The sequence below is a fragment of the Lynx rufus genome, unplaced genomic scaffold (assembly GCF_022079265.1).
Source record: "Lynx rufus isolate CCGP_SWC_20201006 ecotype Redwood Valley unplaced genomic scaffold, mLynRuf1.p SCAF_23, whole genome shotgun sequence".
Taxonomy (NCBI): Eukaryota; Metazoa; Chordata; class Mammalia; order Carnivora; family Felidae; genus Lynx; species Lynx rufus.
The window spans coordinates 17,867,857-17,892,500 of record NW_025814838.1 but is presented as its reverse complement, the minus strand read 5'-3'; the positions used below and the strand labels follow the sequence as shown (position 1 = coordinate 17,892,500).

The window sequence follows — 24,644 nt, the reverse complement described above, 5'->3', positions numbered from 1 at the left end:
AAAGCAGGGCTCTACAAGCAAAGACCTGGGTTCAATTCCCGACTCTACCTGTACCCAGGTGAATGTCATTGTCTCCCAAAAGCCTGCTTCCTCTCCTGTCCGTTGGACCAAGGGCTTTGACTTTGCCAAGCTGTTAATGAGTGCCAAGTGTGAGAATAACTGTTTCCTTCTTGCCCTCCAGCATCGTGGCTCCACCAGGTAAGAACTGTGATTCCCATTTCACTGATGAGGAAAGTGAGGTTCAAGACACGCAGGTCAGTTGCTCAAGGTGGAGCAGCGGAGATGGAACAGCCAAGGAGGCTGACAAAGGGGTGGTAAGACGGGCGTTTCACCCAGCCTGGGGATTAGGAAGGTCTCTCAGGGCTGCAAAAGAGGTCTGGACGTAAGGTCAGATGAGAAGACGTGGGGGCAGGTGTTCCTGAACGAGGGGACAGAAAGCGCCAAGTCCACGAAGCCGGAGTTATCTGGAAGCATCCGCACATCCCAGCTCTTGCAGCTGGAGAGCCAGGCAGTGCTCACCAAGGTCCCACGAGCCATGCTAAGGAGAAATCCAACCACCCGGGGGCGTCCTCCTGGGGCTTGCTCTATAGCAAACACAACAACATTGTTCTTCCAAGAAATGAAGACAAGACCGGTGTGGCCACCACCTCAACCCCTCCTTCGTCCTCTCCTCCCCAGAGCGAAACTCTTGTCAATGCTTGGATGTACATACATAAAGATATGTTTACGTGTCTTCCTAGGTATTCACCTGTCTCTCTAATTCTAAAGGGCACCCTTCAATCTGAAAACATCATGTGTTGGACCTTCCACAGCATCTCAGACTTACAATGGCCGTGTTGCTTCCTTTCCTAATGGCACGTAAATAAAGGTGCATCTTATTGTTTTGGGCTGTACTCATAGCAAAGAGATCGTGTTGGGAATAGCATCACACTACCCATAACACTCTGGAACTTGCTTTATTCGCTCCCCGGTATTTCTTGGCATTTTATCCACATTAGTATATTCTTCTTTACGGATTTACATCATCTTCCGAAGAATAAACATACCACAGGCAGACACGTAGCATATCTCCACCCATGAGCACTGAGGTCGTACCTTGTTCTCTGCTGTTACAAACACGGTTTGGGTGAGCCTCTTCTTAGAAACCGCGTAGTAGGATCCCAAGAAGAGGAATCACTTCGAATATGAATCTTTTGTTTCCTTGTTCATTTATTTTTTTATTTTATTTTTTTACTATATGAAATTTATTGTCAAATTAGTTTCCATACAACACCCAGTGCTCATCGCAAAAGATGCCCTCTTCAATGCCCATCACCTACCCTCCCCTCCTTCCCACCCTCCATCAACCCTCAGTTTGTTCTCAGTTTTTAAGAGTCTCTTATGCTTTGGCTCTCTCCCACTCTAACCTCTTTTTTTTTTTCCTTCCCCTCCCCCATGGGTTCCTGTTAAGTTTCTCAGGATCCACATAAGAGTGAAACCATATGGTATCTGTCTTTCTCTGTATGGCTTATTTCACTTAGCATCACACTCTCCAGTTCCATCCACGTTGCTACAAAAGGCCATATTTCGTTCTTTCTCATTGCCCTGTAGTACTCCATTGTGTATATAAACCACAATTTCTTTATCCATTCATCAGTGGATGGACATTTAGGCTCCTTCCATAATTTGGCTATTGTTGAGAGTGCTGCTATGAACATTGGGGTACAAGTGCCCCTATGCATCAGTACTCCTGTATCCCTTGGGTAAATTCCTAGCAGTGCTATTGCTGGGTCATAGGGTAGGTCTATTTTTAATTTTGGGGGGAACCTCCACACACTGTTTTCCAGAGTGGCTCCTTGTTCGTTTAAAGTGTATACTTGACTTTCAACAGGCACCCCAAGAGGCAGCCAAGAGGGCCTTTGTGCCCGGAGATGCTGAAACCCTCCTGCCTACCACACAGCTATGCATAAGTCACACTGAGAATTTCCCCCTGGATTCAGGCAGCCTCTGAATGCCATTATGTCCCCAATCCCTTTCTTTCTGTCCCCCACCATCTCTACTCTTGAAATCTGCACCAAGCATCATGGGAGGGCTGGTTTTAATTTTCCACACCGCTGCAACAGCTGGGTTCCCAGAAGGACTGGAGATCCAGTCTTGTGATTTTTCCAACATCACCTCCTCAGAGGACAAGCAGGCCAGGCCTCTGGCCCTCCGTCCAGCTTCTGCCCCTGCTGTGCTGTGTTGGGCGAGGCGTTTGGCCTCTCCATGTCTGATGCATTTGGCTGTAGGAGGATCAGTCTGACCTTTTTCCTGGCTCTTAGGAGATGCAGCCAAAGTAAGGAACAGGCAGGACTTGAGGTGTGTGTAAGAAGCACTTTCTAGGGGCACCTGGGGGGCTCAGTCAGTTGAGCATCTGACTTCGGCTCAAGTCATGAGTTCGAGCCTCACATCGGGCTCTCTGCTGTCAGCATGGAGCCCACCTAAGATCCTCTGTCCCCCTCTCTCTGCACCTCCCCCACTCACGCTCTCTCTTTCTCTCTCAAAAATAAAAAATAGAGGGGCGCCTGGGTGGCTTAGTCAGTTAAGCGTCCGACTTTGGCTCAGGTCACGGTCTCACGGTTCATGGGTTCGAGCCCCACGTTGGGCTTTGTGCTGACAGCTCAGAGCCTGGAGCCTGTTTCAGATTCTGTGTCTCTGTCTTTCTCTGCCCCTCCCCAGCTCATTCTCTCTCTCTCTCTCAAAAATAAATAAACATTAAAACTTTTAAAATAAATACATAAAAGAAGAAAAAATCAGACCCACTTTCCACGCTGTCTCCAGAAACACCGGCCTTCCAGCTGTCTGTGGACCTCCCCCACCACCCCAAATCTACTGCACAGCTCTGCTCATGCTAAGCCTCCTGGTAATCTCGATCTGATTCCTTGTCAGAAGAGGCAGTGTAGGATGGGGACTCTGAATCCAGGAAAGAGCCAAAAGCTCCTCTTCTGGACTCCGATGGCCTCGGGCTCAGCATGCTCACATTACGTGGGAATCGTACTCGGTGTCGTCTCATTCTCAAAGGGTAGCAACGGCCTGGATTCAATTCCCAGACCTACCTGTTACTGTGCAAACTTTGATAACTTACCTAACCTCTCTGTGCTTCAGTTTCCTCATTTGAAAAGTGAGGGTGATAATAAAAGTTCCTGCCTTGTGAGACTGTCGTGAAGATTAAGTGAAGTGATATATGCAAAGCGCTCAGAATAGCATCGGGCACACGCGACTGTTCCATAAATGTTGGCTGTTCCTCTCGCTGTCCTTCAACCACTCCAAGGAAAGGTGACCCTGCTTCATTCCCTTTGTACACCTGCTACTATTTGAAACAAGTTTACGTTTATTTAGTCACTGGCCCGTGTGTTTATTATCTGCCTTCTGCGCTAGACTCTAAACTCTGTGTGAGACGCACCTGTCTCCTCATGTTCTAGCCCCCCGCCCGTCTAGCCCAGTGCGAGAAGGAATACTTATGGACTAAGTCTCTAGTGATTAGCTCCATTTTACAGATGAGAAGCCTGAGGCTCAGGGAGGCAATGTGACTTAGAGCAGGAGGAGGCGACATTAATTGAGCTCCCACTATGCATGGTGTCACTATGCTGCTTTGCTTATGTGATCTCATTCCATCTCAAAGCAGCCCATTTATGGAAGCAGGGGACCTGCCAGAAGTCACACAGCTGGTCAGATGTGGGGGCCCCCCTCTATGACAGGACTGGCCCTGCTCCTATCCCAAGTTACAAGCGCCGACTCTGCCCGGCCAATCACCACATCCCATCCCCTCGGCCACAGTGATTGGCTCAGACCTGGGCTTGTGATCCAATGTGGCCCAATGAGAAGCCTATTTGGAAGTTTCTGCAGACTTTTGGGAAACAGAGAGCCTCCTGCCGCTTGGGTTGCTGAGACTGGAGAGGACTTGTTGAAAACAGGATCCAAACAGAAGCAAAGCGCAGAGAGGAGAGGAAAGAAATTGAGTTTAGCTCTCTGGATCCCAGCACACTTGAACTTTTCAAGCGGACCAAGAATTCCTCTTCTTGTTTAAACAAGGATGATTTGTGTTTCACCAAAAGACTCCTGGCTGATGCAGCTAGCCTGGTTGTCTCTAGATTATGGCTCTTTTTTCGACACGGTATGCAATCTGACGAGCCCCCCCCCCAAAAAAAAATAATTCCAGTCCCTGGCCAAGCAACCAAACCCATGTCAACTCCAGAGCTAATCTGGAAGACAAAACATCCAAGCAAGGTGGGTTTTTAGCAGGCGCTGGAGTGGTCTGCCTGCTTGGGTTTCCTTGCAGGAAAAAACCCAAGACTCCTTCCCCAGACACTCCCACTGGGATTTGTCTAGGAAGCTGACTCGGAGAACGTGCTGCTTTGACAACTGTCCTGTCTCGTCTACGACCTCAAAAGCAGGTCCTCGAAGGAAAGGAACATCTTCACATAACAAAAGAGCTTGGCCAAGATTCACGGTTCATTCTGGGGATAAAGGGAGTCTGAGAAAAGGTTCTTTCTGAGGGTGGTGTGCAACGAGCATGCAGTCTGAAGGGGCAGCCTTCATGGTGTAGCAGCAACTCCGACTCAAGGTGAACTCATGGAGCACAGGCACCGCTGAGGCTCCTCAAACGCACCCGCCCATCCCATCCTCCCCGCATCCTCATGAAGAGAGATGGCTGGTATGCCCGCTTTGCCAATGAGGGAACTGAGGCTCAGAGAGGTTAAGACACCTGTCCCAAGAGCACAGAGTGTCCTGCTAAAGGTCTGGGCTGCCATTTGACACCCACCTCCCTCACGTCAAGGCCAGGAACTCTTGATTATTCTTGAAATGATGCTCTAGGAACACCGAACATTGATTCTGCTCTGCCTGGGGCTGAAGACAGAGTTCCCTCATCTCCCACATATTTCAAGGGTCTAGGGGACATCTCCTTCACTGGGACCTTATGCAGTGGGACTGGGTTCTATCACCTCATGAGAGCCAACAGCTAAGTTTTGGGGATTTTGGGGAGCCAGTTGACATCATGTTGACAGCTTGAAACATCTACACCACAGAAATCGGCAAATGCTTCAAATCAAACCAGGAGACTCCCTCCTTCCCCAGAAAGACCATTGTTAACTCTTTCCCGGCACACCACCGGACTTCGGAGAAAGGGTCTGTTTCACTGACATATTTATTAATTTATGTTCCACTTCTAACATACTATAATATACTCATTCTCACCCCTGCTCAGCAAATCTTGGCTTTGACCCCACTCCATGCCAGGTTCTGTGCTAAATATTGGGCATCAAGCTGAGGCAAGACAGACATGGTCCCTGCCCTCATGTTTTCATCGTCTAATGAGGGAGCCAGACTTTGACTCAAAAACTGTCACAAAACCTGTGCTATGAGTAGAAGCTGAGCAAGTCAAGCTGGCAGGACGGGAGCAGGGAGAGTTCAGGCAGAGGAAATAGCACGTGCAAAGTCCCAGCGGCAGGAGGAAATTTAGCACATTCTAGCCAGAGAAAAAGAGCAAGGGGGAGAAGGGAATTGGAGAGGCACCCTGGCCAGTGACTTCACCTTTGTCCCCAAGCCTCAACAAGCCTACCCAGAGCTACTCACATTTCTCAGGGTCTATGGAGCTTAGCCCTCATTGCCTCATCAGATTGTTTCTATGGTACCTCCCTGAAAAATGAAGGCAATAATGGAGATGATACTAACTCCATAGCACAGCAGGTGCACATTAAATGAAAACATAGATGGAAAGCATTTAGCTCCATGTCTGGTCCACTGCGAGTCTCGGTGAACGAACTGAACTATTATGTTCATTTCCCCTGGAGGGAGGGGGCTGCTCTCTGCCCCTTGATTGCCTTTCTTGAATCATTGCACAAATCCAAGCGCTTGTTCTCAGCACTGAGGATACAAATAAGGCTGACACGGGGCGTGCCTTCGGATCTATGGGCTAAGATCTCTCTTTTCAGCATTCAGGTCCCCAGGCTGGTTTAGGTGTCTCTTCCACCCCGCACCCCCGCTGCTTGTCACTCTGAAACGTGACTGTGCATTTCTACATCTGTCTCCGCAGCTAGTATCTGAGCTCCTGGAGGGCATGACCTAGGTCTTAATTGTCAGCATGATGCCTGGCACATAGAAAGCCTGTGATGAACGTTTGTCGAATGAATTGTAAACCACACGATGTAACCTGTGGAGCAAGAGAGGCCCCGCCCCTGCCCCTCACTCCCCTCCCCTCCCCTCCCCTCCCCTCCCCGGCCCGGTACCGGAGCGCCCCCTCCGCAGCGCCCTGGCCCCGCTCTTTGGAGGAGAGCCCCAAACCTGGCGTCCAGACCCGGGATTCTTCCCCGATCCCCAACCTCCCGGGACTCACTGAGAAGTTGCCGGCTTGAGTCGCTGACGGTCACGTTTTCCTGCCAGAAGGGGTTCATCAGCGGCGCACACGGGCTCTGGACTAGATGGGGCGGAGGAATCAGCGGCTGCGCGCCCGGAGCGGGGACCCCAGCCGGTGGCCTCGCCCCCCGCGCCCACCCTGGCTGCCGCCCCGGGGGAGGATCGTGCGGAGCCCGGAGCAGCTGCGGCCGGAACCAGCCCCGCTCTGCAGCCCCCCGCCCACCTGGCCCGGGCCCAGACCCCCCGTTTTGTGCCTTGGGGCGGCGGGGGGTGGGTGGGGGGCAGGGGAAGAGCTGCGAGCCCGGCAACAGGTCCCCGGCGGGCGCGCAGCGCGCAGGGTCCCCGCGCTCAGCCCTTACCCCGGCAGGTGCGCCAGAGGCCGGAGTGCGAGCTCAGAGGTTCGAGCTGGCTGCGGTTGGCGGCCCCCGCCCGGCCCCGCACGCCCGGGCCGCCCCGCTCCAGCCGCTCGGTGTCAATGATGTACCAGAAGTCCGTGCCGATGGCGGCCGCCAGGAGCACGAAGCTGAGCGCCCCGGTCAGCGCCGCCGCGCCCGCCAGCGCGCCCAGGTGCACCCGCATGGCGCAGCCGGGACCGCCGCCCGCGGCTCCCAGCTCCGGCTCCCCAGCCTCGGGACTCGGAGCCGCGCGGGCCTGCCGTCCGCCAGCCCTCCCTCCGGCCCTGGCTCCGCCCTCAGACCCTCACCTGCGCCCGCGGACCTGCCAGCGCCCCTCCCTCAACCGCCCCGGCCTCGCGGAGCCACCGCCACTCTCAGACCCCGCACCTGAGACCCCGGCCTTCCACCTCCGCCTTCAGACCCCCATCCGAGCCCTCATCCCTCCCCTTGGACCTCCCCCGCCTCGCTCGGACCCCACCCCAGCCCTCCACTCCCACCCCCTACTTTCCTCCCAGGCTCTCTTCCCTCTGTCCGGCCGGCAGTCACCCAGTCTGCCCTGCCTGGCCCTTTCCGCCCCAGCCCTCCCGGCTCTCCCCACTTCCAGCCACACGTGCTCGGGGCCTTCCCACGGCTCCCCCTCCGGCCCCTCGTCCCTCGTCCAGACAAGTACGGAAGTTCTCGGTGGCGGACTGCAGGAGGGCAGCCCTCCCACAACCTGGGAGGAAGGCCGCGGGGCCTCTTCCTCCAGCTCCAATACACTTCCTCCAAAACCCACCTCTGGTCGATATTTCTAGGTTGACTGCAGAGGCAAAAGGCGGGCCCATTTTTCATGAAAGTTTTTTAAAGCGATGGGCTAGGCCAGGTGCTCTGAGTCTATCGCCTCCCCTGCCTCTTCGCGGAAGACCTCCATCACTGCCACCACCATCACCACCATCACCACCCTCTTCTTTTTTTTTTTTTTAATTTTTTTAACGTTTATTTATTTTTGAGACACAGAGAGACAGAGCATGAACAGGGGAGGGGCAGAGAGAGAGGGGGACAGAAGTATCCGAAGCAGGCTCCACAGCAAGCCCGAGGCGAGGCTCCAACTCACGAACTGTGAGATCATGACCTGAGTCAAAGTCAGATGCTCACCTGACTGAGCCACCCAGGTGCCTTTGCCCATTTTTTACATACAGGTATTTGATTTTGTTGTTGTTGTAGGAGTTCTTCATGTATATTTTTTTAAGTTTATTTAGTTATTTATTTTGAGAGAGAGGGAGTGCGAGTGGGGGAGGATTAGAGAAAGGGGGAGAACCTCAAGCAGGCTTCGCGCTATCGGCACAGAGCCCATGTGGGGCTCGAACTCATGAAACCGTGAGGTCATGACCTGAGCGGAAACCAAGAGTCAGACAGGCGCCCCTTCAATATATTCTTTTTTTTTTTTTAACGTTTATTTATTTTTGAGACACAGAGAGACAGAGCATGAACAGGGGAGGGGCAGAGAGAGAGGGAGACACAGAATCTGAAACAGGCTCCAGGCTCCGAGCTGTCAGCACAGAGCCCGACACGGGGCTCGAACTCACGGACCGCGAGATCGTGACCTGGCTGAAGTCAGACGCTTAACCAACTGCGCCACCCAGGCCCCCTCATTTTTTTTTTAATTTTTTTTTAACGTTTATTTATTTTTGAGACACAGAGAGACAGAGCATGAACAGGGGAGGGGCAGAAAGAGAGGGAGACACAGAATCTGAAACAGGCTCCAGGCTCCGAGCTGTCAGCACAGAGCCCGACACGGGGCTCGAACTCACGGACCGCGAGATCGTGACCCGAGCCGAAGTCGGCCGCTCAACCGACCGAGCCACCCAGGCGCCCTGCCAACCTCTTCTTTATCAGCACCTTATGAATTCCACCACCTTCTTCGCCACCATAAAACCTTTCATTCTTTCAAGAAATGCCTCTTGAGTGCCTACTATGGGCCAAACACTATAGCTTATGTTAACGTAGGCATGAGCAACCCAAACAGCCCCTGCCATTGAGAAGTGCATGGTGTAGGCTTCTCAGCCTTTTCAAAGCAGGACACAAAGAGGAAATGATGCTATTTGTGTGGCACACCCAGGTCATTGGATGAGGATTCTGGCTGCTGGAGGTGACCGTCCCTAGGAGCTGCAGCTCTCCTGTGACACATTCTTGAAGAAACAGTGCGCCAAGACTCTGCAACTGATAAACTGGAGAGAGAATCATTCAACAGAGTGTCCTGAGAACAGGGTGCCATGAGAGAAAGGAACAGGAGGAGGTCATGTGGATTTGGAATCTAGGAAGTGACATGGGCACTGACACGTGAAGCATGGCAAGGCATTTCACGCCCAGGACGTGCCTTACACAAAGGGTTTAGTATATTCTAGAAAAACCAAAAGAAGAGTAATCAGACGAGAACATAGTGAGAGAGAAGCTACTGGAGGGATGAGGTTGGGGTACAGGTAGGGGCCAGGCCACTCCAGTCCTGAGGCCATGATGGAGCGTTGGGATCCTAGTTGCAGCCACTGAATGGGTTTGGGCGGAGAACTGAAACTTGAATTTACATTTTTTTTAAATGTCACGCTCCACGCAGACTTTGGCACGGAGCAGAGACCATAGGGAGAGGCAGGAAGGGCAGCAAGGAGGTCAGTGACGAGGATGTAGCTGTAGAAGCAACAAGAGCTGCTGGCGGCTTGGGCTTGGGTGGTGATGGCAGTACACAGACAGTGAAGTGAATAGATAATTTGAAAATTCTGAGGAGGGCAGAGCTGGTAAGACTTGGTGACGGACAGGTCAGGAACCAGTGTTTCCCTCGTTACTTTATTCTCCTTACCAACACCATCCTGACCCCCATCATTGGTATCTGCACCTTCGTCATCCGCAGCACCTGCACCCTGAACAGCACGACCGCCAGCAAGACCACACCCTCCCCTTGACTGTGCACACCCTTCCACTCGGTCACTGCCTCCACCACCGCCATGATGAGGACTGGCCTTTCCCACAACCATCCCCAAACGAAGCCTTTGCTTTCAATTCCATCCCACTGTCGCTGTTGCCCTCGCTTGCAACATCATGAGATCAGCCCTCCCCTGTTCCATCAGCACTGGGAAGGCAGGATGGAGGTGATTCAGTGAGGCTGGTCCCAGGCCCCCCAGTGGTGTCTTTAACGTTAAATCTCTTCTCTCTCTCTCTCTCTCTTTCTGTTGCTGTTCCCCTCTCTCTTGGCTTCATTCTTATGCAGACTCTCACTTGTTGGACCCCAGGGGTCCAGATGAGTGACCCCAGCCAAAAGAAAGAATCTCTTTTTCAATGGTGCCAGGCAACTTTCCAACATTGAAGCTGATCTCCCCATCTCTGACTCATCTCTGTGGGTAGGAGGGATAAAATGCCATGGTGGCCAAGCCCAGATCACCTGTCCTTTCCTGGACCCAAGGTAAGGTGGATCAGTTTCCCCCCAACATTTGAGCTAAGAGGGGTCACGGCTATCCAATGCAGCAAGTAAAGTCAAATTTGAATTTCAGATAAACAATGAGTAGATATATAGTACAAGTATGTACCATGCAATATTTGGAATATACTTACACACACACACACACACACACACACACACACACACACACACACACACAAATTGTTGTTTTCCAACCTGAAGTTCAAATTTAAATGAGCATCCTGTATCTTATCTGGCAAAAATCAGGTAGCTTCCCAAAGGAAAACCAAGGTGCTGTTACCAGAACCGGGAGAAGACCAGCACAGAAGATGCCCCCTCCACCCAGCCTGTTCCTGTGTCTTCACCAGGTCTCACTTTCCTCAACCCCAAAAGGAGGACTTCTTCCAGTCCCCTTTATAAGGATAACTTGCTTGGTTTTCATCACTCTGTTGTTCCTGAGGATTCTAATATAATCTACCTAACTGTGCTCAGTCACTCTTAAAAAAAAAAAAAAACACTAATGTTTTTCAATAAATAGGGAAAGGGGTGAAGCACATCAGACACTGGATGATATCATTACTCAGCCAGTCAACTGAAGAGGCATGATAACATTGGAAGGCTCCTGAGGCAGAATCCAAACAAACCACAGCTTTTAGAATTAAAGCCACACCGGGCACCATGCTGGGTCTGGGAGTGGCAGAGAACAACATCAGAGAGGGGGCTTCAGAGGTTGATTTTGAGTCTTAGATCAGCATCTTACAGGCCCTGAGAGCCCAGACAAGGTGCCTTCCTTCTCTGAGCCTCAGTTTCCTCAGCTGTAAAATGGGGGTACTCCTACCTACCGTCCCAGAAGGGGCACTATGAGGATGGGATAAGTGGGTGAGGTTGGTGGATGTAAAAGCACTTCGTAACCTCTGCAGAGTCAGAGCAATGTTACCATTAGTATGTATGGAAAGCACTTTGAGATGGGGGTGGGAGGGACTGCAATTTAAGAATGTAAGGGAAAAATTTTTTTTAATTTTTTTAGAGCGTATTTATTTTGAGAGAGAGAGAGAGAGAGAGAGCATGAGCAGAGGAGGGGCAGAGACAGAGGGAAAGAGAGAGAATCCCAAGCAGGCTTTGAGCTCTCTGCGCAGAGCCCAATCCCATGAACTGGGACATCACACCCTGAGCTGAAACCAAGAGTCGGAGGCCTAAGTGACTGAGCCACCCAGGCGCCCCAAGGAGGAAATGTTTGAAGAGAAAGAGAAGAAGGGCAGAAAGGAGGGAGGATGTCAGGACGTCAAGAAGAAAGGTTACCTCTCATGACAAAGCTCCAGGCATCATGGGCAAGGACGCACTTTGTATTCAGTGGATTCTGGATTCGTGCAGCTCTGAGGGCCTGAGGCCCTGACTGCCTCGCCAGCCTCGCACGCCCAGGCTTTGAACACGTGGCATTCTTCCCTGCCTCTGGGTCCTCCCACGTGCCGTTCCCTTTAACTGGAACACTCTTACTTCCGCTTTTTTTTTTTCTTGCTTGGTCTCGAAAATTCCTTCTCTGGGGAGAAGCCGACACCCCAGCTTGGGTTAAAGGCTCTTACGATATACCAGTTCAATGTGATGAATGTCCCGCCGTATCCTGTCCTGCACTCGGGTTCCTAGTTCTTGCCTGCAGCATCGTGCTATACACACCCAGCAACTCCCCACGTACGGACTTTTCTCCCCGGGAGTGAAGGGCTGGAATTGCGGGCAGGTGAAGGCCCCCAGGACAGCCAGCTCTGTCAGCCTCAGAGGAGGAGAAAGCTGTGAGGTTCCCAGGGCAGGTGAGCCCCACCCTCCTCCCCACTTGTACCACTGTGTCCTAGCATCACCCCCCAAAATAAAATTACTTGCCCTCAAATCCCTACCTCAGGGTCTGCCTCAAAAGAAACCCAACCTGAGACACGCACTGAGACTCTCGAGTGGTAATCAATGACTAACGATGAAGTCATTTGCTACCTGTCTGCCTGCTCCTTTGGACACTTGGGCAGTACGGTAGATACTATAGGATAGCTCATTCAACACCACCCTGATCCAACTCCCCCTTCACATTCCAGCCAGTGGTGGCACGTGACAAAATTCTGACCGATGAGGTAGAAGTAGAGTCTGTTAGGAAGGTGAGCCCCAAGGTAAGAAAAAAAAAAAAAGACCTTGGGAGGAGAAGGCTTTTGGTCCTCTTGGAATACAGATGTGATATCTGGAACTACAGCAGCCATCTTGCAGCCATGGGGATAAACCTCCTTGCAGGTGGCAAAACCAAGAAGATACAGAGTCACAGTCTCCGATAGCATTGTTGAATGGCTGCCCCATGCTTGAACTGCCTACCTCCAGAATACTCTCAGATGATAAAAATAAGACCCGATCTGTTGAAGCCACCATTTCAAGATTGTCTGTATTTGCAGCTGAATGTTTTGTGAACCTATGCAGACAGGGATGATGTTAGTTCCACCCAACGCATATTACTGGCTTTTAGGCTTATGCATAATACACAGCAGACGTGCAATGCAGATTTGTCGATTTAATAAATGAATTCCACCCAAAAGTATCTTCCTGCAAGCATGGAGTTTATTTTGTGTGGCAGACCCGTAAGGAAGAAACTCAGGGCTGTAGACACATAGCCAGAATATCTGTGCAGTTATTAAGATTGTGATTCTAGAGAGAAATGGTCTCTTTATTAAATCGCATGAGGTGTTCTACTGGCCAAATGGAGTCCACACACCTGACCTGCTCCTAACCATCTAAGTGCAAAGCCTCCATCTGTCCATCAGAGACATCAACGAGCTGGTTACCACTCTTCCTATCCTATACGATGTAATTAGCTTCCAGTGAAAACGGATCAGTAACCCACTGGTCTAATTTCCCCCATTACATCCCAGCTTGAAGGCAGGCTGCCTTTTCTCTCCATTTCAGGGAACATCTTCCCAAATCGGAATAAAACTTCCTTGGCTAGACAGAAGCTGCTTCCAGAAGCAATGTGGTAGGGAGAGCATTAGGACCAGGAGCCAGTATGCCTGCGGAAAGATCCGGACCTGGTTACTTCTCTCTGAGTCTGGGCTTCCTCATCGGTAAAAGGAGCTGGTAAAAGTCCTCTTCTGGAAATCTATTCCGGGAATAGCTTACATGCTGAACTGTTACATCGGGGCAGGTACATCCGGTGAGTTTCCTTTTTAACTCTTCACATTCATCCTATCAGAGAAACATGCCACACCTTCCCCCGGCCCCCCACTTCATAAGTGGTACAATTGGTCTACAAAAAAAACTGCACGAGATTAAGTTACACAATTCAGTGAGCTTAGAGATATGTATACGCTTGTGTTACCAGCACCACAACCAAGGTGAAAAACATATCCCTCACCTTCCCCAAAAGTTTCCTTGTGCCCTTTTGTTTTTGGTTACGGTTTTGTTTTTGTTTTGTGGTAAGAACATTTAACCACAGAGCTACCCTCTTAACAGAAGCTAATTCCACCTGGGACAACCCTCACACCCAGAAAAAAAACACCCAGAAAAAAAAAATGTTGAATTTGGCCAGTCAAGTCGGCAGAGAAAACTGACTGTCATAGGGGGGATGCTGAAGGGCATGAGGTTGCTTTTGGAGGTGAAACAAATGTCCTAAAATTAGACTATGACAATGGTCACACAACTCTGTAGATGTACTAAATATACATATATATGTGTATATATATATGTATATACACACATATATGTACATATAGATAGAGATATTCAGTGTATATGCACATGAATATACATATATATATGCAAATGTATACGTGCAAGTTTGTAAAAGCCACGTCCTAGACCTGCCCAGGCCTGAACAAAAGGCACGGGGAGGGAGGAGCTCGGGGAGGGAGGAGTTCATATTCCACCCAACATGGAACGAAGGTACTGGTGGAGACAACAAGCTGAATGACAGTGACCACAACAGCACGGCCAATGGAACGTGGATGTCTGCCACGTTCCAGACACGGTGGTTCCACCACCCCACCTCAGTAACACTGCCTTCTGGGGAGGGGCTGGGGGGGAGAGGGGTGTTGCTCAGCCAGAGGTGGGGACCCGTAACCGGCACAGGGGCTCTGCAGACAGATCGCTGGTGCAAACCCAGCCTGCAGCCCTTCCTAGCCTGGGACTTGGGCAAGGTCCAGAGCCTCCCCAAACCTCAACGTCTCCATCTGTAGAGAAGGGATAAGATGCCCCTGACCTTGGGATTGAGAGGCTGTGGCCTGGAATCGGGCAAGTAAAGTTCTGAGCAGAGACCCGGGTAGTTCACAGAAACAGCCGGTGACTGCTGGCCCCGGCTCCTAGCGTGGGTGCCTGCTTTAGGAGACATGCATGGCAGCTCAGAGTCTGACCCAGCAAGGTCACACAGCCAGGAAGGCGTGGACCCGGGCTTGCAACCCAGGCCCGGCTCTAAACACAGAGGTCTAAACAATCTAAACCACTGGGTCTGACAACTTTGCCTGCCCCAGCCCTGCCCCCTGAAAGCATCTTTCCAGATCGTGAATGTCAGAAGTGCCTCATCAGCACTGGGCCCCACCCTCCAGTCAGCTCCCCACCAGCCCTCCGAGGCCAGGGCAAGCACAGGCCACGCCAGAAATTCACTGATAGACACTCTGAACGGCACAAGGGGTGTGTCTGGAACCAGCGGGATCTCCAAGGTCATTTTCCCTCGAAACTGCCCGCTGCTGGGGCCACTGTCCCTCCCTTCCCTGGCAAGGACCTGCAGTAGAGGCTGGGAGAGACCGATGTCTCAGCACGGGGGCCACAGCATCAGCCGGAAGAGGAGAGAGGGACCCAAAAAGAAAGCGTACGGCCACTCAAGCCCTCACAGAGGACAAGAACTTGGCCACATCTCTGTTCAGCCTGGCAAGCTCTAATTAACTGAGCAGCTACTGTGTGCCAGGCACTGAGGAAACAACAGGAATAGGACAAGATCCCCTTTCTCAGCTGAGGACCTCGCCGTGTCCTGAGGGCCACAGAAAAGGGAAGGAATACGTGTCACACGATGTAGCACATGTGGTCACAGAAGTTGACCAAAATCGTCCTATTTGATGACCGCTGCCATCTGTGGAGTGATCTAGAAATCCCGTACCAGGGTGTTCCGATAGACGACCCTGGGGGCTGTCCCTTGCACCTGCCACGCTGATGAGGACTTGGCTTCACAACAAACCCGTGGGAGTTTCCCGTGGCCACCGTGTCAGATCGCCACAAGTTTAGTGGCTTGAAGCAACGCATATTAATCTCTTCCAGGTGCAGGGGTCAGATGTCTGAAATCAGTTTCCATGAGGGAACGCTAAGGTGTCACTCATTCTAGAGGCTCCAAGAGGATCCTTGCCGTTGGCAGCTTCCAGAAGCCAACGGATGCCAGTGGCTAGTGGTCCCTCCCTCCATCTTCAAGGCCAGTCATCTGTCATCTTCTCTCCTCTCTGTCTTTGTACTTTCTGCCTCTGACCCTCCTGCCTGGCTCGTACAAGGACCCTTGGGATCACATTGAGCACACCCAGAAAATGCAGGAACATCACCCCACTGGAGACCCTCAACTTAGTCACATCTGTAAAGTCCCCTTTGCCGTGGAAAGCAGCACAGTCACAGGGATTAGGATGTGGACACCTTCAGGGTCCCTGATTCTGCCCAGCACAAGCCCTGGTAAGGTGGGGACTCACCATCACCCCATGTTAGAGACGCGGAAACCGAGGCTTATCCAAAATCACAAAAGGAGGACGGATTTGCGTCTGGGTTTACCCGGTCCCTAGGAGTGTGTAAGATCTGGTCTCCACTCTGCTACAAAGACGGTGGGAAGAAGTCCAGAGCAGGCCGTGGAAGACGGCTTCCCGAGAGAGAGAGGAATCCCAAGCCAGATGGCATTTGCAGTCGGGGCATAAATAGGGCATCCTGGGGCTGAACTGCCCTCCCCCCAGCTACACTCTGCACCACGGCTCCCCAGAGTGACGTCTACGCACGCAAAACACGGGGGAAAGAAGCTTGGTAGCCAGTTTCACCTGCAGTCCAGATCACTGAGACAAGAACAGTAGCTGAGCTTGGCCAATTAGTTATCTCCACTCCAGAACTCATTTGAACATCTAAAACCTCCCTGAGATCTCCCTTCTGAAAAAAGAAGAAGAAGAAGAAGAAGAAGAAGCATCATTGATGCCCATTTGCCAATTAACATAAGCGCATTAACCCCCCTGCCTCCCTCCCTCCATCCTTCTCCCTGGCCGTGGAGTGTTTGTCCAGAAGCATTTTTCCATTATGAACAAGTACCTCGTGTCTACCACAGCCGGGAGAAATAAGGCGTCTAGACACAGGCCAGACAAGCCTGGCCTCCCCCAACCTCGGCCGTGACTCAGTCTGAACAGAACCCCTCTCGGGGCCTCCTAAGGAGGCCCGGGCTGGGAAGACGTGGAAAAACGTTCACTATGAAAACACGGAAACTTTTTTTTTTTAATCTCGGGGAAAAGGAAGAAAATAAAAAGTTGCCCATGATCCCACAGCAGACAAACCTCTGTTAGCACAGGAAGTGCATTTCTTTCTAACCTTTTCTCTACGAATAAAATAACGATAATTGCAGCTTACCCTGGGCGCAAGGTGCCGTTCTTCTGAGCGTTTTGCATCCACTGTCCCGATCCTCACGGCAATTCTGTGAGGCAGGCGGCATTATCATCCGCAGTTAACGGGCAGATGGAGCATTAAACAGCTAAACAGAGCCAGGATGGTGGGCAAGAGTAGAGACTTTGGAGGCAGACTGACAATTCTCTCTCTTTCTGTCTAACTTCATGTATCCTTTGTGTAGGTAAAATTGAGGCGTGTTGTGATATATGCACAAGTTTTAAAAAGGTACAAAATACGCAACACCATGACAAGTCTCCCTGCCTCTCCTGATCCCAGCTACCGGGTTCCCTCCCCCAGAGGGAGCTGCTGTTAGCAACGTCTTTGCATCTTTTCAGAGATATTTGGGGCAAGCAAATATGGTTTAGTACACCCGTGTGTGTGTGTGTGTGTGTGTGTGTGTGTGTGTGTCCGTGGGCTGCATTCCTTTTTACCAATGGTGATATGCCCTACACCTGTGTTTGTTTTAAACAATTTTTTTAAATTTTTCCTAATCTTTCTTTTTGAGAGAGAGAGACAGAGTGCGAGTGAGGGAAGGACAGAGAGAGAGGGAGACACGGAATCTGAAGCAGGTTCCAGGCTCTGAGCTGTCAGCACAGAGCCCAACGCAGGGCTCGAACTCACAGACCGTGAGATCATGACCTGAGCCGAAGTCAGACGCTCAACCTCCTGAGCCACCCAGGTGCCCCTCTATAACCCCCGTCTGTTAATTTAATAAAATATCTCACTGGTCACTATGTGTGAGTCAAGGGTGGGCTCCCACCTGATATGTAGAGAAAGAGAATATTTAACCAGTTCCTCCTTCATCCCGTCATTGTGAGAAGCAAATAATGCAGGTAAGACACTTAACTAGAGCCTTGTTCATAGGAAGCACTCACGGTATGGAAGATGTTATTAATAGAATTGTGGGCACCTGGCGGGCTCAGTTGGTGGAGCGTGTGACTCTTGATCTCGGGGTTGTACATTTGAGCCTGTGTCAAGTATAGAGATTGCTTAGAAATAAAATCTTGGGGCGCCTGGGTGGCGCAGTCGGTTAAGCGTCCGACTTCAGCCAGGTCACGATCTCACGGTCCGTGAGTTCGAGCCCCGCGTCAGGCTCTGGGCTGATGGCTCAGAGCCTGGAGCCTGTTTCCGATTCTGTGTCTCCCTCTCTCTGCCCCTCCCCCGTTCATGCTCTGTCTCTCTCTGTCCCAAAAATAAATAAACGTTGAAAAAAAAAATTAAAAAAAAAAATCTTAAAGGGGCTCTTGGGTTGCTCAATCAGTTAAGCATCCAACTTCAACTCAGGTCATGATCTCGCGGTTTGTGGGTTCGAGCCCCGCGTCGGGCTCTGTAATAACAGCTCAGAGTCTGGAGCCTGCTTCAGATTCTGTCTCTCTCTATCTCGCTCGCTCTCTCTCTGCCCTTCCACTGCTCACATTCTGTCTCTCTCTGTCTCAAAAATTAATAAACATCAAAAAAAATTTTGTTTAAACAGCTTAGGTGACGAAATGTCACTTCCATCATCACGTTACCTGAGACTGTAACTCCCATCTTGCCGGCAGACTTTCTCTATTTGCCTTCTCCGCGTACACACTTCGCATTGGAAAGGCCAACACGGCCGGGAACTGCCCGCGGGTCTCTAGCCGACGCGGGCGAGGAACTGAGGTCCTCAGGAAACAGCTGCGGAGGAACTGAATTCTGCCAACAACCTGGCAGAATCAGCTTGGAATCAGACCCTTCCGCAGTCCAGCTTTCCAATGAGACCCTGGTCCCAGCCAATAACCAGGTTGCAGCCTTACGAAAGACACAGACGGGGCGCCTGGGTGGCTCCGTCGGTTAAGCGTCCGACTTCGGCTCAGGTCATGATCTCACGGTCTGTGAGTTCGAGCCCTGCATCGGGCTCTGCGCTGACGGCTTGGAGCCTGCTTCAGATTCTGTGTCTCCCTCTCTCTCTGCTCCTCCCCCATTCATGCTCTGTCTCGCTCTGTCTCAAAAAAAATAAATAAACATTTAAAAAAAAAAAAAAAAAACGAAAGACACAGAAGCAGAGGGCTCAGCCCCTGGAACGATCACATTCCTCTCACATTGTGTATCCCTCCAGCACAGAAGTTTCTGTCCTCAGGACAGAGACCACCCATTCAGTTTCCCACTCAGGCTGACTGCTCCTGGCACGCCATCCACAAGAGACCCATCTCTCTGTGCCTTTCCTAACGGGACATATGACCACCCAGCGCTCTATGTTAACTGGATCATTGTCTGCCTCTGCCACCGGAATGTGAGCTTTGTGAGGGCAAGGGTGGTTGTCTCGTTTGTTCACTGCTTTACTCTCAGCTTACAGAAGCCTTCCTGGCCCACAGCATGCACTCAACACTTTGTTGAACCGATAAGTAAATTTCTAATTACCCAATCTCAAACGTGGAGAACAAACACACAACCGATGAGACACAGAAATGTCCTGTTGCAAGAAAAATGGACAAGGGGGGCCTGGGTGGCTCTGTCGGTTAAGCACCTGCCCAACTCTTGGTTTCAGCTCAGCTCATGATTTCATGGTCTCGTGGATTCGAGTCCCACATCGGGCTCTGCGCTGGCATCACAGAGCCTGCTTGAGATTTTTTTCTGTCTCCTTCTCTCTCTGCCCCCTCCCAATCATGCTGTCTCTGTCTCTCTCAAAATAAATAAATAAACTTAAAAAAGAAAAGAAAAGATAAAGAAAGGAAAAGAAAGAAAAGAAAAGGAAAGGAAAGAGGAAAGAATAATGAACGACAATGTATCCATCTACAGAAATGTTTGCATGAGTCTGACCAGCCTGACCACTCTAGCCTTTGTGCTTATCTATTGACCCCCTACTCTACATGGACACACCAGTGAAAATCTAGAGAGAGCTGAGGACCCCTATATAAGACATATATCTTATAAATAGATAAAGGCTCAACCGACGTTTAACTTAAGGGACCAGAACAGTAAATATCTGAGGCATTCCTGGCCATCTCATTGCATCACAACTGTTGTGCTCTGCCCCTGTAGCACGAAAGCAGCTGTGAACAGTTGCAAAGGAGTAGACCTGGCTGTGTTCCAGCAAAAGTTTACTTACAAAAGCAGGCAGGCATGCTGGATATTTGCTGGCTGGTTCTATACGAACTCTCCAGGAGCTGAAGTGAGGAATCTGGGTTTGTTGAGCAGCTATTATATACCGTGTACCAAGCAGGGCTGTTTCATTGAGTCCCTAAAACAACTCTGTCAGGTGGGCATGAACCCCATGTTACAGATGAGGGAGACGGAGGCTCGGAGTCATTAATAACTTGCCCAAAGTCACAAAGCTCATTAGCAAAGGTCAGGACTTGAATCCAAGACTTTGTCAAAGCCCTGGCCTCTGTGGCCACAGTACATTGCCACCCCCGGGGGCTGCCGTTGTTTCTGGTTACCCCTCTCTGGGTCCCGCAGCAGGTGTGCATCCCCCGCCCCTGCCGGCACTCCAGCCTCCCCTGTGGAAGCCCACTTATCTCTGAGACCATGCAACATTTCTACCCACAGCCCTTTCTACCACTTTCCCTGAATCCCCCTCCGTCCCTCCACCCCATCAGCTACCTTGCTCTCTCCTTCTCCACAGAGCTCAGCATGCTGCGCTGTCAGCAACGCATTTACCCACCTGGGAAGGAACAAATCGAAAATTTTGTTTTTGCACAAGATGTCCTCTTCGCCCGTGGCTAAAAACCCCCCACAGAACAGGAATAACAACCAAAGTCACGCAAAAAGTCGATATGTATTGAGCTGGCACACGGGCGAGCAGCTGGCCAGGGGCTGGCAAGGGAGTGGAGAAGCAGGGGAAAGAAGACAGAGCTATCTCCAGGAGTGGATAGAAGTGAGCACAGACCCTCCTGCGGGAGCACAGACTTCCCTTAATTCAGCCTGGCAAAGGAGTGGGGGAGATCCCAAAACACAGAGAGCTTGTAGGAACTCATCAGTGGGAGAGTCCCGAGGAAGGGCATTCGGGGGAAAAGCCCAGAAGGAGAGCACGGTCCTGGCAAAGCGGCCAGCAGGCTGGCAAGGCCGTCCGCCGGGAGAGAGAAGGCTGTCTGGTGGGCATCCGGCCCCTCCTTTGTAGGAGAACCGCCCCTTCCGCTGCACAATGCCAGTGGGGCTGTCGATCCAGGGGTCCCACCCACCCACCCACCACAAGACGCGCCCTGCAGATGCTCCTGATTCTGGAGTTTCCCCACACACACAGATGTGATGAAGGAAAATGCGTGTGGGCATGGGGTTTACTCCCTTGTAAGACAACACTTTGCAGAAGGTCCCTTTGTTTCCTGTCCTGAATTTCCTGAGCCTCTCTGGCCCCGGCCCCTTCAAGGCCTGGCTTCTCCAGCTCTCCCTTCCGTTTGGCGTGAGATTCCCCTCATGCACATCACAACTCTTAGCATAAGGTCAGCCATTGCTGGTTCCAGGAGTTTCTTTTTTTTTTTATTTTATTGTGTTTATTTAATTTCTTTTAATAAATAATAAACGTACAAAATATGATAATAAACATATGAATAAAAATAATATAATATATAATAAATATATAAATAATATTATTACTGTATTAATATTTAATTTTTTTAAGTTTATTTATTTATTGAGAGAGAGAGAGAGAGCGCATGAGCAGAGCAGCGGCAGAGACAGAGGGAGAGAGAATTCCAAGCAGCTTCTGCGACGACACAGCACAGAGCCCGACGCAGGGCTCAAACCCATGAACTGCGGGGTCAGGACCTGAGCCGAAACCAAGAGTCAGTCGCGTCGCTGACTGAACCACCCAGACGGCCCCACCCACCATCTCTACGGGATCCGCAAGCAAATAACAACAAAAGACCCCGTCTGTTGAGTACCTACTATGCGTCAGGCACTGTGTTCATGGACTAGGGCTGCTGCAACAAAGCACCACAGATTGAGTGACTTAAACCACAGAAACGTATCCTCTCACAGATCTGGAGCCCGGAAGTCCAAAGTGAAGGGGTTGGCCGGGCTGGATCCTCCTGACACGGTGAGGGACCTGTTCATGCCTCTCTCCTGGCTTCCGGCAGTTTGCTGGCAACCTGTGGAGTCCCTCGGTTTCTGCTGCGTCATCCCAATCTCTGCCATCCCTCATCTGGTGTCCTCCCTGTATGCCTGTCTATGTCTGTGTCCAAATTTCCCCTCTTTATAAGGACGCTAGTCATATTCAATTAGGGCCAGCCCTCGTGACTTCATCTTAATTTGATGGCCTCTGTGAAGATCCTATCTCCAAACAAGGTCACACTTTGAGGCACTGGGGTTAAAAATGCAGCATATCTTTTTGGGGGAGGACACAAAGAAAACCATGACAGGTGCTGTCCCAATTCCTTATATATTTAAATTTTTTCTCCCAGAAACCCTGTGATGCGGGCACTAGGACTAGGCCCATTTTACAGATGTGGAAACTGAGGGTCAGAAAGTTGGAATGGGCAAGTGGGAGTCAACACTTGGAAAGTGACAGAGACAGGCACTGAGCATGGCCTTGTCTGGGCCCTGGGCACTTGTCTCTCCACATCACCATTTGGCTTAATTTCGTAGTGAAACACAGCAGTGTGTGTGTGTGTGTGTGTGTGTGTGTGTGTCTCCTGATAAATGTTATGAAACATTCTCAGCTCTGTCCCCACCAGGAAATGCACAGATAGATCACCCTGCCCTGTGGCTCTGTCTGGTCCGAGGGGATTGGGGTGGGCTGGTCTCTGAGGACTGGCCTGTCCTTCTTCCTCCAGAGTTTAGAGTCTCCCTCCCATGGAGGATTGATTATCAGAGATGACAGACCCATGAGGTCACGACCCACAGGACAGTTACAATCGGTGTCTAGGACACGTAATAAGGGATCCCCAGCATCATTTGGGCAAAAGTGTCAAAAATAACGATGGTGGTTAATGGCTGCGTTGGATTGAGTTCTTGCACGTTTAGCACATTTACAAGAATCCCTGTGGAGTAACATATAATTACCTTCATTTCTTTACTGTAACTTTATTTTTTATTTTTTTTAATATAATTTACTGTCAACTTGGCTAACATACAGCGTGTATAGCATGCCCTTGGCTTTGGGAGTAGATCCCCATGACTCATCACTTACATCAACACTCAGTGCTCATCCCAACAAGTGCCTCCTCAATGCCCATCCCCCTTTTCCCCTCTCCCCTCCCACCCCCATCAACCCTCAGTCTGTTCTCTGTATTTAAGAGTCTCTTATGGTTTGCCTCTCTCCCTCTCTAGCCAAATTATGGAAAGAGCTTAAACGTCCATCAACTGAGGAATGGATAAAGAAGATGTGGTTTTTATATACAATGATATACTACTTGGCAATGAGAAAGAATGAAATCCTGCCATTTGCAGCAACATGGATGGAACTGGAAGGTATTATGCTGAGTGAAATAAGTCAGTCAGAGAAAGACAGAGATCATCTGTTTTCACTCATACGTGGATCTTGAGAAATCATCCTCATTTTACAGGTGAGGCTCAGAGAGATTTCCCAGCACCGTATGCAGGTAGGATGCACGGAGCAGGCAGCTCCCCACCCAGATCCTCCACCATGGACTGCCCCCCCTACCCCGCCAGAAGGTGGGCTCTCACTCCCCTTGAACCTGCACTGGCCTTGGGATTTGTTGACCGGGCAGAATGCAGAAGTGCTGTCGTGACTCTTCCTAAAGCTGACGGAAGAGGTCGTGCAACTGCCACCTGCGTCACCAGGAACACTCCCTCTAGGAAAAGCAGGTGGATGGGCTACCCTGAGACGCCCCTCCCCCCACCCCAGGGCTGGAGAGGGCCTGGAGGATGTCCAGCTGCGTGAAGCGAGAGAGAGAGGGAGAGACAGACAGACAGGCCAGGGAGCAGGGATGGTCCAGGCGCCAGAGAGAAGAACGCGCCCAGAAGTGGGTCCTCAGCCTCAGCTCCTCCAGCTCCGACCACACGGGTCAGGGGCAAACAGCCCAGAGGAATCCTTCCTAAATCCCTGCCCCACACATTTAGGAGCAGAACAAAATGGTTGCCCTAAACCCTGAGTTTTACCATTGTTTTTTACTGAGCAGTAGAGAGCCGAAACAGTCTTTGGCATGCCTCAGGTGCCCTGGCGAGTCAGAGCTGGTGTCTGTATGCACGCGGCAGGTGCCTAGGCTTGGGCGCAGTGTTCTGCACCACAGGGTGGGAGCCGGGTGGGCGGGTCCAGCCGGGTGTGAGCTCCCGGGCAGCATAACTGCACCCCCGGGCGGGGGCTTCGAAGCACACTCTGCAAGACGTGGACCCTGGCTGCTCTGTGTTGATTAGCTTTGGTTCGTGAAGTGTTCCCAAGATAAAAGGAGCTGATGCAGAGCCATATCATCAAAGTGTATTTGTGAGATCTGAAGGCTCCCAAAGTGTCGTGGGCTTAAACAGAGGAAAATGCAAACTGGAGACAGGGAAGGACGATAGACCACAAAGCCTGGAACAAAATGAAAGGGGCCATCTGCATTCTGACCCCCAAATAATAGTCCCCATTTTCTGTTCTCGGTGGAGGGGGGGTGCTGACGTGTGGGGGTGGCATTTTCAAGGAGAAGGCATTGCATAACCCTGCCCTATGTCACCCAGAAGAAGACCGGAGCTCAGAGTGCTTGTCCATAGTTCCCCCGGGGGGGAGGAGTGCTCAACCCCAGGTCAGCTCAAGTCCAGAGCCCAGACCCCCAGCCCCGGCCTCCATTACACTGCTTGAGGTTCCCTCCAGCCTTGTTTTTCTCCATCCTCCAGCCCATTCCCCAACCACCAAGTTCAGCATTTCAAATCACAACACGTTCTTGAAGGTTCCTACTCAATTCAGGCACGACGCCCAGAGGAACGATGGT

The 24,644-nt window shown here is 51.0% G+C and overlaps 1 protein-coding gene across 2 annotated transcripts in view; it reads right to left on the bottom strand.

Annotated features, from left to right (window-relative positions):
* TMEM114 (transmembrane protein 114) overlaps positions 1-6,951 on the bottom strand; it is an 11,611-nt gene extending 4,660 nt beyond the window's left edge. For both annotated transcript variants that reach the window (XM_047087245.1, XM_047087246.1), the window contains exons 1-2: positions 6,732-6,951; positions 6,353-6,433 (exon numbers count right to left, since the gene is read on the bottom strand). In XM_047087245.1, coding sequence (XP_046943201.1) covers positions 6,353-6,433; positions 6,732-6,951 — 301 coding nt within the window. The remainder of the gene's footprint in view (positions 1-6,352; positions 6,434-6,731) is intronic.
* Positions 6,952-24,644: the final 17,693 nt, after the last annotated feature.